Genomic DNA, 11381 nt, shown 5'->3' with positions numbered 1-11381 from the left:
GTTGTTCAACTGGTATGTTGAAAGGTCGTAAGTTAATTAAGAGGTCGAAAGATTGAAAATTAATCAATTGTGTTGAATTGACATACTAAGAAAAGTCAATACCTAACATAAAAGACATAAATTCAGCGAGTCTTGAACCATGAGTTAACCTATTTTTAAGCGATATTGATATCATCTTTATATATTGTTCAGTTCACTACTCTCATCTCAATATGAAACTCTAGACTTCCAACACAAAATGTAGATTCAATGAGTCTTGAACTATAACTAAATCCATATATAAGATATATTTTGACACCTCTTTTAATGAAAAACTTTAAAATATTAAATATGTGGTCTCTTATATATTGTTGACCTCATCCTCTTAATTTCATATGAAACTCCAAACTCTACATTCCAGAGAAAATGTGAAATATTCTCAGTAATTGTTTTTAAGATTTGGTGTGATGCATGGGAGACCTAAAATGGAAGATAATTGTTTTAATCATACGATAAAATTTGTGGGAGAAAGTTGGTGCAATCTTAATTTAAACCTCATATGCACGTAAATATGCAGAGAGAGAGTAAAAGAGGAAACAAGAAAAGTGGAAGTAGATGAAAGAAAAAAGAAAAAAGAGTAGCATGGAAGCACAGTAGAATTGAATGCATTTAATTTGGTCCTTTTTTGAATTGGTTAAAATGAAGAGGGTTGGAGTACCCCACTCGTTACCGAGAAATGGTCCGTGTGCGATTTCCATGTAGACGACACGGGATGCATTTCCTGGCTCATGTCTGCCCAAATTTTGCATCACAGGTGTTGACCTCTCACCACCAAACTCTTTTTCTAATGCCCCAAATCAATTTTCCATCCATTAACATATTATTATGCCACATTGCGAGTCAATCATATAATCATTATGCCAAGAATTTTTAGGTGGAATACGAGGCATGGGACAGATAACACTGCAACACTAGTAAACCATACCATAAATACTCCCAATACCTACCTCACCCTGCACCTCACCCCACACTAATTAACCTCCATTTCCAATACCTTTTTACAACAACCTAAACCTTTCCTTTCATCCCTCCTTTTTCCTATTATATTTTTTATCATCAATAAAATATTTTTTTATCATCAATAAATATTCTTAATTTTTTTATTTCTATTTATAAGAAATGTATTTTTTTTTTTTGTAAATTAAAAAAAATCTGAGAGTGTAAATAATTAATGTGATTTTAACTTCTTCTTTTGCATTCCCTCCAAAATTTGGTTGGAAAAAAGAGGTTAATTAAAGGATGGGGGTGGATTAAGCTAGGGTAAGAGTTATGAGAGCCGTTGGATGGGAAGGGGGTGAAAGGTTTGAGCGGTGATTGGAGACGAATGTGGTGAAAGGAGGGACGTAGATGCATGTTGATGGTTGAGTGATGCACAGTGCTGGTATTCCGCAATGGGGAAGATTGCTTCAGAGACGTTAAAAATCAGAGAAAAAAAAATCTTAATTTATGGGGACGGTCAGAGAAAGTATCAGCGGGTTTTCCGGTGCAAGGACGAATAAGCAAAAGCTGGTGATATGACACGTGGAAGAGTATGGACCGTTGGATGGTCAAAGCACAGTCGTGGTTCGCTCATCCCGGCCGAGATTTATTGAAACTGAAAGAGAACTGTAGAGAAATGCTAAGTGATAGATTTTCATGTTCCTCCACGCACACATGACACACCACCACCCTCTCTCTCTCTCTCGCAGAAACCACACACCCTCATCACATAACAGTACAACACTCCCAGTTAGACATGGCAAGGCACCATGGAAACAAAGCTAGCTTGAATTCCTCTTGTGCAGCAGCGTAGTAGGACACAGCACTCTAAGGTCTAAACTAGAAAGCAAAGAGGTAGAGAGAGAGAGAGATAGTGTGGGATTGGTGAGACGTAATTCATAAATGAGACTTACACAGTAGAGTAGATGGGTGCAGTTACCGTGGCGGCGTAGCAGAAGCTCTAATTCCGTGCCATAATTGCTTCCAAGGGAATTCAGTTTCACCAACTCCACATCCTCTCTTCTTTACTCATTTTATAATTCCTGTGTTTTTTTTTTTAAATTTAAGTTTTTTTTTTCTTTTTTTGGTGAGGAACAGTTTCCCCCAAAAGCTGCAAAAACTCAACCAGCCCAGAGAAGATCATATTTGAGACGCCCCACCACACAACACATCACACCCACATAGTGAGCGTGAATAAGACAAAAAAAAGAAGAAGAGAGAAAACGATTGGGTAAAAGATTACTAGTAGTAAGCAGTAAGCAAACCTAGCAGTGTTTTTTTTGTGTGTGTGCGGCTAGCCTTAATTAACCCAAAATTTACAGCTGTAGCCCCGATCTTTGGTAAAACATTTTAAGATTGGGCGAAGGTTCTGCTATGGATATTGTGTCTGAATTGGGGAAAATCGTTTCAGCTTTGGGGTGCAACAAATGGCCGGGTTCTTCCCTCTAGGTGGAACTAGAAGGGGAGGCCCACAGAACAAGGAAGAGGGAGAGGTGGGAAAAGGAGATAGCAATAACAACAACAACGGGAATAACCTGTTGTTGTTCAGGAACGAGGAGATCTACAACAAGGGGTTCGAAATATGGCCAGAATCGTATCAGCCTCAAGCTGCACCCCAGAACTTGAGCAACTACTTTGCATTTGGAGTGGGTCCTAGTCGCAGGAACTGCTCGGAGGAGGTTTCACTGTGTGTGTCTGATGAGTCTACGAGATTTGGATTAACTGTCATGAGGTCCGGAGGTGCAGGAAGCAGCGGCATTAACTGTCAGGACTGTGGTAACCAAGCCAAGAAAGATTGTACACATCTCAGATGCAGGACCTGCTGTAAGACCCGAGGGTTTCCGTGTCAAACCCACGTTAAGAGCACTTGGGTTCCCGCAGCCAAACGCCGCGAACGACAACAACAACTCTCTGCGTTGCAGAACCCACAACAATTCCGCGGAGAGAATATTCCCAAACGACATCACAGAGACACTCAACTCGTCTCCGCTCCACAACCCATCGCAGGTTAACTTTCGTATTACATTACAATAGAGTGGTTTAATTAATTTTGTCTCTCTTGTATCCGTGTGCAACTTTCTTGAGATATAAATTTCAACCATGTAACTTGTGTTTTGGAAAAACTAGTCTACTACCACCACTACATACAGATGATGATGCAGTGAGATCTCGATGTAACTTGATTGGTCTTTTATTCTATGACTACATACACCTAACCAGTCCATAGTATTTGATTGAAAATGCAACGCCGCTCCTTGGTCACCCATCACATTTTACTCTTGTTTTTTTCTGCCCTTCTCTTTCTTCTTTTTTCCATATTCCATCACTGTTTCTAAGTAAAACTGACGAAATTATTTGAGCTCCATCCATGTGAGACGTTGGCAAGACTTTTTTTTTTTCTCCTTTTTTCCCCCTGTGATGATAGCGGAAAAGTAGAGGGCACACACACACACAGACAAGTAACTAGTCTCGTCTAGTTTTATTTTTTGGATGGTTAATTCTTTGATTTAATTAATTTTGTTGATCTCTTTGTACTTAGGGTTACAGCTGGGCCAGTTCCCACCTGAAGTGAGCACTTCGGCGGTGTTTCGGTGTGTGAGAGTCAGCGCAGTGGACGCTTCAGATGAACAGTGCGCGTATCAGACCTCTGTCAGCATCGGAGGGCATGTTTTCAAGGGAATTCTCTACGATCAAGGCCCTGAAAGTTCTTACACCAGTGCAGCTACTGAGGGTTCCTCCGGTGGTGATCCCCGACAGCTGGGCTTAATAACCGGCGCAGCCACAGCCACAACAACCAGTGGAAACCACCCATTTGACCCTTCACTCTACCCCGCTCCGCTGAATGCTTTCATGTCTGGTACACAATTCTTCCACCCCCCAAGGTCCTAAAGACGTGCGTCTCTTTCTCTATCTCCGCGGACAGTAATTGAAGAAACCGAGTCTTTCTCTCTTATTTTGTCATTAATTGAGTCTCTTGGAATTATTGATTATGGTTGCTTCTCCCTACATCCATTGCTCCCGATGCAAGCTGAAGTGGGTAGCTAGCAGCTAGAAGGAAAAGTAGTTTATAATTTTAAAAAAAAAATGATTATGGCAATGATTCCAGTGCATGAAATTAAAGGGGCCGGGGATAGTTGTTGTGTTATCCGAATGTCAATTCAGATTTTCATTGTTATTTTGATTTTATTGGTAAACTCATGGTCACTTTTCAATTCTAGAGCACATACATTTTCATTTTGCCGTGAGTGTGGGGCTGTCGTGTGTTTTGCTTGACACGGACAGCATTTGGATGTGTGTGCATTATTATGTTTAAGTATAGTTTTGCTGGATGATTTCATTTCTTTATAGTATTTTTCTTTTTCTGGGTTAATGTTGAGTGAGCTTTCTGGTTGGTGCTGAACTCGAAGCCACTTTTTCCCGTTTATCCGTTTGCTTGCCAGATCGAAATAGAATGAAGTAGGTTTCGTGTGTGGTGTAGCATAGAATTTTAGAGCTTTTTTTTTTCCTCTTTCTTTATTTCTTTTACATTTATTTAGACGATTTGTTGGGAGAAACGGGCCACGCATGGTCCGTCTTTTCTTGTCTCCCATGCATTGCGAGCTAATTGGCAACTGGGCATTCTTGCAGTATAGTGATCGAAATGTGCATATATAATTTATATTATTACGTATAGATGGAGAATTACAAGTAGCATTTAGCAACTGCATCTCTGAAAAACAATTATCCAGTGGAATAGACATCCAATATTCAGGGATGTGACTTCCATATGCTTGAGTTGGCAAACGTCTTCTTTTGCTCATAATGTTTAATGCTTCTAAAAGTATGTGCATGTGATGTATGTTAATACATATAAGTGTGTACAGCGCCCAATGAAATAGGTCAAGGTACATACCTTATGATAGGGCTAACAATACTTTAATAGACTGCTTGTTTTAGTGCACAAGGGAGAATCAGAAACTCTAGAGAAAATTTCCCTAGTTTTGTAATAACTGGCCCATAACATGTGCTACAGAACCTTCACTTGATTGAGACATACCACTCTCTTTCTCTTTCATCTCAGATTAATAACATCTTTTTTCTTTCTCATATTCTCACTCCAGTTTCTAATTCGTTCATCTTTTTACCAGAGTTGATCATACTTCTGAACAAAGTGTTTGAAATAAAGTTGCATGGTTGTACCCTTTTAATCCTCGATCCCGTCTTCTATATTGGCAAAATCAACTTTAAAACGTTATTTCTGCTTAGATTTTGTGGATAGTCTCCATGATTATATTAAGATCACTTGAGTTGACTAAATTTTCATGCTTTTTGGAGGAGCATCCAGACAGGAAAAAGAAAAAAAGAGTTAAATCTATAATTGTAGCTCAAAGTCTAGTCACTTCTGTTGGCCACATGCATCGATAGAAAAGAAAGAGAGAAGCAAACAAAAACAAAAGTTGCCCATAAAACCGTTAAATATTCCGATTTTTCTAAAAGAATTGCTATACAAGACGCTAATTTTTGCTGAGTTAGCTCATACGCTGAAGCATCACGCAATAACATAACTCAAAGCCTGAAAAATTAGTCTCATAACAATGGACACAACACACATGCACAAATAAAGTAAGATGTGCAATGATATTGCATTGATTACAAGACCCTCGTTATTAAAATACTATATATGTCCAAAATATGATTGATCAACTCAACACAGGGGGCATAACTCCAAAAGGCTTAGTTTTTATTATGTTTATTCAACATGGGTGGGTCTGTCAAATTTGTTCGTCACTCTGTTGAGTTTGTAAGTCTTTAATAGAGCATTTCTTAAGCTTTTTTCAAGCATTGATAATGCTAAACTCCATATTTAAAGCTCGTGCGAGGGCAAGAGAAATTGTTTGTATTGAAAAATTGGAGCCTAGTTGAAATGACGACAATTTATGTAACTAAGTCCCTAATTAAAGTAGTATAGATTTTTATGATTTGTTTTTCAGACGATCAAATCCTGTGTCCTGATCGAATAAATAGTTCCATCTACCATGCCAGCAACGACTTTCTTTCCCCAAATTACGCATGCACGAAATTCGGAACTTCATTTGGGGGCATTGGCAGTGCATGTCTGGATTAGTAGTTTTCTCTCCAACATACATTAATTAATCCACACTCAACTATTGCAAGGACATATTTATTTGTTAAATACAGATTCATTTGGTTGGTATCAGTAAAATTCACTTTCAATCTCTTAAATAATGTTTCAGATTCAAACTTTGTTGATGGAAACAAGTAAACAATAAATAAAAGTTCATCAAAAATTCATTAATTACATTTCTCAACCAAGACTAATGACAGTGGATTCATTAATTACATTATAAATCATGCAGTCACAACAAATCAATAAGATTAAATCTAGTGGAAGAAACTAAAATGTATATATTCTTAATAAAAAAATCACTTTTTAATAGCATGCATCTATTGAGATGGAGAAAATTTGTGCCACTTGGAAGAGTTATGTATAAATATTTGATAGGAGTAGCTTGCATGTCTTACAATTGTCAACATGAAATTGATTTCCCTGATGCCATATTAATTTAATTTACACCAGAATTCTCATATCAGACAGTTCTTAAGAAACACTGCTATGAACTTCATTATTTACAGATCCAGAGATTCTACACAGTGCTACTTTTTTTATGACATTATTTAATCACTCGTGTAGATATAGTTCTACACAGTGCTACTTTTTTTAAACATTAATTAACTATACTATTTTTCATAATAATTTCTTTATAAAACAGTAGTATCAGTCTAAGTAATTACTACAATGCAAGTCTCTCGCATACACAATGGTGCTGCCATGTATGCATCATTGCATTGCATCGAATTGGATAAATGCATTTTTATTAACATTAATTTTATATTACTGTTTCAAATAAGATTTTAGTTCTATTTATGTTTTTGTAAGTATTATTAAGTTGGATTTCAGGAGTTTTTTTTCTTAAAAGTAAACTAGTAAACCATGTATAGTTTTATTCGATTTTTGATGAACTGGGTGGATTCATAAATTATAACATAAAATGAATCCGACTAATTTGGCAATATGTGACAAATCAAACAGGACTTCAAAAATATAATTTTGAAAACGTGACTTTATTTTAATGATAATTCCTATTAAAAAACATCATTTTAGATATCCGACATTTTTTTTACTGTTTATTTATTAACATTGAATGTAAAGCACAAGTAAGAAAAACTGACGTGAAAAAAAAAATAGTATGTTAAACTACTGAATTATTTCGCAAGAAAAATCCAAAAACGTTATACGATTTTAAATTTATTTTTATATGGTTATATATATATATATATATATATATATATATTATATATATATATTTAAGCTTTTTTTATATAAAACTTTCATTTTTTCTACTGTTTTGATAAATATGTAATTTGATTGGATTAGTTTAAAGAAGGAATGTGTCAAACATATATATAATTTAAAAAAGTGTAAGGAAAAAATAGAATATATGATTAAAATGAAAAAAAATTTGTGATAACAGAGTTTTATAAATCTACTTAGAAACTAGATAATGAAGGTTCAAAACTTTCTAAACCGTCGTTATATATTTATATTTGGGATTACCACGAGGATTTGGCTGCATTTAAAAATTGTGAGGATTTGGCTGGGGTTTGAAATCTGTGGATAAATTTATAATTTTCGGGACTTGCATAAACCAATAATAATATATTAAAGAAAGTGTTTTAAGAAAATTTTAAATTGCAGATAATGTATTTGACAAGACTTATAACTGTGAATATGATTAAAAAAATAACTTTTAAAACAGTTCTTTAGAATAAGATATCATCGTTTTGGAAACCCTAAAAATGGGATCAACCCTCCGAAATATATTGCCCTCCATACAACATGAAAATATAAAATAGAAACCATAAACCCAACAAATTTTATAAATACTTTCACATTCACAACTGCATATTTTAAGTTTGGACTGAAGTAGAAATAGAAAGGAAAAGAAATGAAAGGAAAGTATGTGAGAAATAATGTGGATTAAAAAAATGATTGGAAAAAAATAAAAAATAAAATTATTAGATTTAATTGGTGTGAAAGAATAAAAAAAATAAATTAATTAGACAATAAAATGAATTACTAAAATATTTTAACCAAAATGTAATAAAGATAATATAAATTAAAATTAAAAGATAATTAATGATAAAGTGTTTAATTTATAAAATTGAAAACAATATTAAAAATATTTAAAAATTAAAAATTATTTTATCTCAATTAAAAAAAAGTTATTAATTAAGAAAAATATAAAATCATATATATATATATATAATAAATACAACATAAAAATTAAAGAAAAATATTCATGCAATAATCATGTTAGAATGACAGGATTTTAATTTTTTTTATTAAAGCTGAAATCATGCATAAATAACCTGACTTCAATTTTAATTACTCTTTTATTTCTTTATTTACATTTCTCTACAAATAAGCAAATAGAAATATAAATTGATCACTTATTTCCATGTTTGTAACTGTACATGCATAGTAGTACACAGAGAGTAAATAAATTATATTGGTAATCAATAAATATTAATGTCATTATTGAATCAAATTTTGTCTTTTTAATCACGTGATTGTGATTTCGCTTTTTGGTTGACCAACACTGCAATAAATCAAATCTTGAGACTTGTACAACCACGGTTAATTAAATGTGATTTTTTTTAATTCTTAAGACACATCTATTATGAAAAAAGACACTTTAACTTAAAAGATGTATTAGATTAATACATTAATATATAAGTCGAACTTTTTCCCTACACCTTCTATCTTGACCTTCAACCTTCATATTTCTTTCTAATTTTAACAATATTCCTATTTTGGATATAGTGGAAAGTGTGATCTTTCTTTTTTTTCGTTTTCGTGATGATGGTCAATGATGATTTTACTTTTATTTTATTTTTTTCCATTTTTTTATGCATCAATTGTGTAATTTGTAACACTTTCTTAAATTGTACGATTCAAACAACAAAAAAAAAAAATTGTAAAAATAGGATACAAAATTAAAAAATAATAATTTATTTTTTATGAAGACGTTCTTGTCAATTGTCAACTCTCTTACATGTTCAAATTATGGAAATGTTCTTTCAAACACTACAATTAGAGAAAAATAAAAGTGTTACAACTCGAATAGAAGTACTCGACTAGAATGGAGATATGGAATGTGGAGGTGTTCAAAAATTATTTAAAGATATAAAATTATACTTTATTTAAAGTTATTTAGAAACATTTACAAAATTAAAACAAACTTTTTATAATTAATAGAAAGTAAGACTTAAAAAGAGAAAAACATGGATGAATGGAAAATTTGTCGAATAAGCCAGGGATATAATATATATATTACTCTATTTCTACACTATCCAACAAAATATACATAATTATAAAAGATATAAAAAAAAAGTTATTTCAAGCTTAAAAAGGAAATGAATTACACTGAATATCTACTTTCTATTTGATTTTACATTAATAGCTAATAGAACATACACATTAAGGATTTCTTTTTATATGAAAAAAAAATCTTTTTGCATTGAAATGTATCTTATCCACTACAAGAAAATCATGAAATAGAAACAAATTTTTAGAGACAAAAAATAATTAGTTGCTATAGTGACTAAATTAGATAACGTTTTAGAAACAAAAAAAAATTGGTTTCTAAATTAGTTACTATTATTATTAAATGGTTTCTAAATTGATGTCTAATTAACCATCAAAGTTTTTGCTACCAATTATTTAGATTCTAAAGGCCCAATGTCAGTTCGCACCCCCTGTTAAATACCCTATCTCACCCCCAATGCTCAAGACACGGTTCAACTGGAGCACACCCAACCCAACACCTCCCCACCAGCCCAACAGACCCTAAGACTACACTTTGAGGACAAAGTGCTTCCTGAGGCAGACAATAATGTTAGAATGAGTAATTACACAAGCACAAGGCCCAAAAAACAACCCAATTGGATGAAAGATTTTATATTGGTTTAAGCCCATGTTTTTACTATTCTCCCATTTTATTTAGTATGTTTTTCCAGTTTCATCCTTTGCTTTATTTTTAAGTATTGTAAGGCTCATGGCCCTTAAACCCTTATTTAGGGACTTACTATTATGAATGAAGGCAGAAGTTTTTTGTGATAACCCTAGTTTTAGTATAGCAGTAGCAAAGGTCTATCAGCTTCTGTAACAGGTTAATAGAAGTGCGTAACACCTATCCATTTGTTGTGGATCCTAATGGCATGATACTCAGAGTGAACTCTCATTTCTTAATTCTTTGAAGATAATGATTTCAATTCTGTTGGGGGTATCCCAAACGAATCTTGGAATCTTAATGAGTTACTATAATGCAAAAATTCTTCGAGTTACAATAATGCAAAATTATTTGAAAACAACGTAAATACCAGGTAACATGTTATAGCCCAAGAGAAGGCAACTGAAGATCATGATGAAACATGAGCAACCCAATAACAAAGAGTAGGTCCAAAAGATAAAGCACCAAGCCTAAGTATTTTGATGATTATGATTGTACTGTGAAAGGCAAAAGAAAGTAATGGTTGAAAATCTGAATTGGAACAAAGGGGAGAGTAGTATTTTCCCAAGTTGTTAGGATTCCATAGATCTGTTTTTCTGTTGAGGCATATCCTTTTTTTCTCTGTTTTGCCATTCTCTTTTACTGAGTGGTAGTTGTTGTTTTGTTTTGGTTATATGTATGGAAACTTTGACAGTAATGATACCAGAGAATTATCCAGTATTTCATTATCCTTTATAGGAAGCCTAACTTGTAAAATAGGCATTGCATTTTGGTGCTTCATTGAGAGGAAAACACTAAGAGACGCCACGCTTGCGTCAAAGAGTGATGAAAAAATATATTCTATTATGAAATTATTAGAGAATAAGAAAACCTTCTAAGAAGCAATGAATATTCGCATGACCAATTTGGAAACTCATATGGCACTTTAGATTGGAGCCTGAGAAACCGTAACGAAGGATTCCACTCTTCATTCTTTCACTCGAACGTCCTTGAAACTGGATATGCCCCGTTTTGATGGGTCTGAACCATTAACATGGATTTTCAAAACCAAGCAGTTATTTGACTACCACCGCACTCCAGAGGACCAAAGGCTTCAAATGGTTTCTTTTTCCATGGAAGGAGCAGCTCTCGCTTGGTTCTAGTGGATGTATGACAACAACCTAATATCAACTTGGCAAAATTTCCTAAATGCCTTATAGGTTCGTTTCGCACCAAAAGGAGAGATTCCTTATGAAGACCCAAAAGGAGCCCTCTTCAAACTATGCCAAACCTCAACCGTGTGGGAATATC

At 33.7% G+C, this 11381-nt stretch overlaps 1 protein-coding gene across 1 annotated transcript; it reads left to right on the top strand.

Moving 5' to 3' along the window:
• The first annotated feature begins 1656 nt into the window (after nt 1-1656).
• Nucleotides 1657-4349, top strand: LOC137820223 (protein SHI RELATED SEQUENCE 1). The gene is made up of 2 exons (XM_068624181.2): nt 1657-3024; nt 3557-4349. Exons 1-2 carry the CDS (start codon nt 2445-2447, stop codon nt 3904-3906), a joined length of 930 nt encoding a protein of 309 aa, XP_068480282.1. The 5' UTR covers nt 1657-2444; the 3' UTR covers nt 3907-4349.
• Nucleotides 4350-11381: the final 7032 nt, after the last annotated feature.

This window comes from Phaseolus vulgaris, chromosome 9 (assembly GCF_051622355.1).
Source record: "Phaseolus vulgaris cultivar YP4 chromosome 9, ASM5162235v1, whole genome shotgun sequence".
Classification (NCBI taxonomy): Eukaryota; Viridiplantae; Streptophyta; class Magnoliopsida; order Fabales; family Fabaceae; genus Phaseolus; species Phaseolus vulgaris.
The sequence above is the reverse complement of the archived record's forward strand: the minus strand, read 5'-3'. Positions and strand labels throughout refer to the sequence as shown.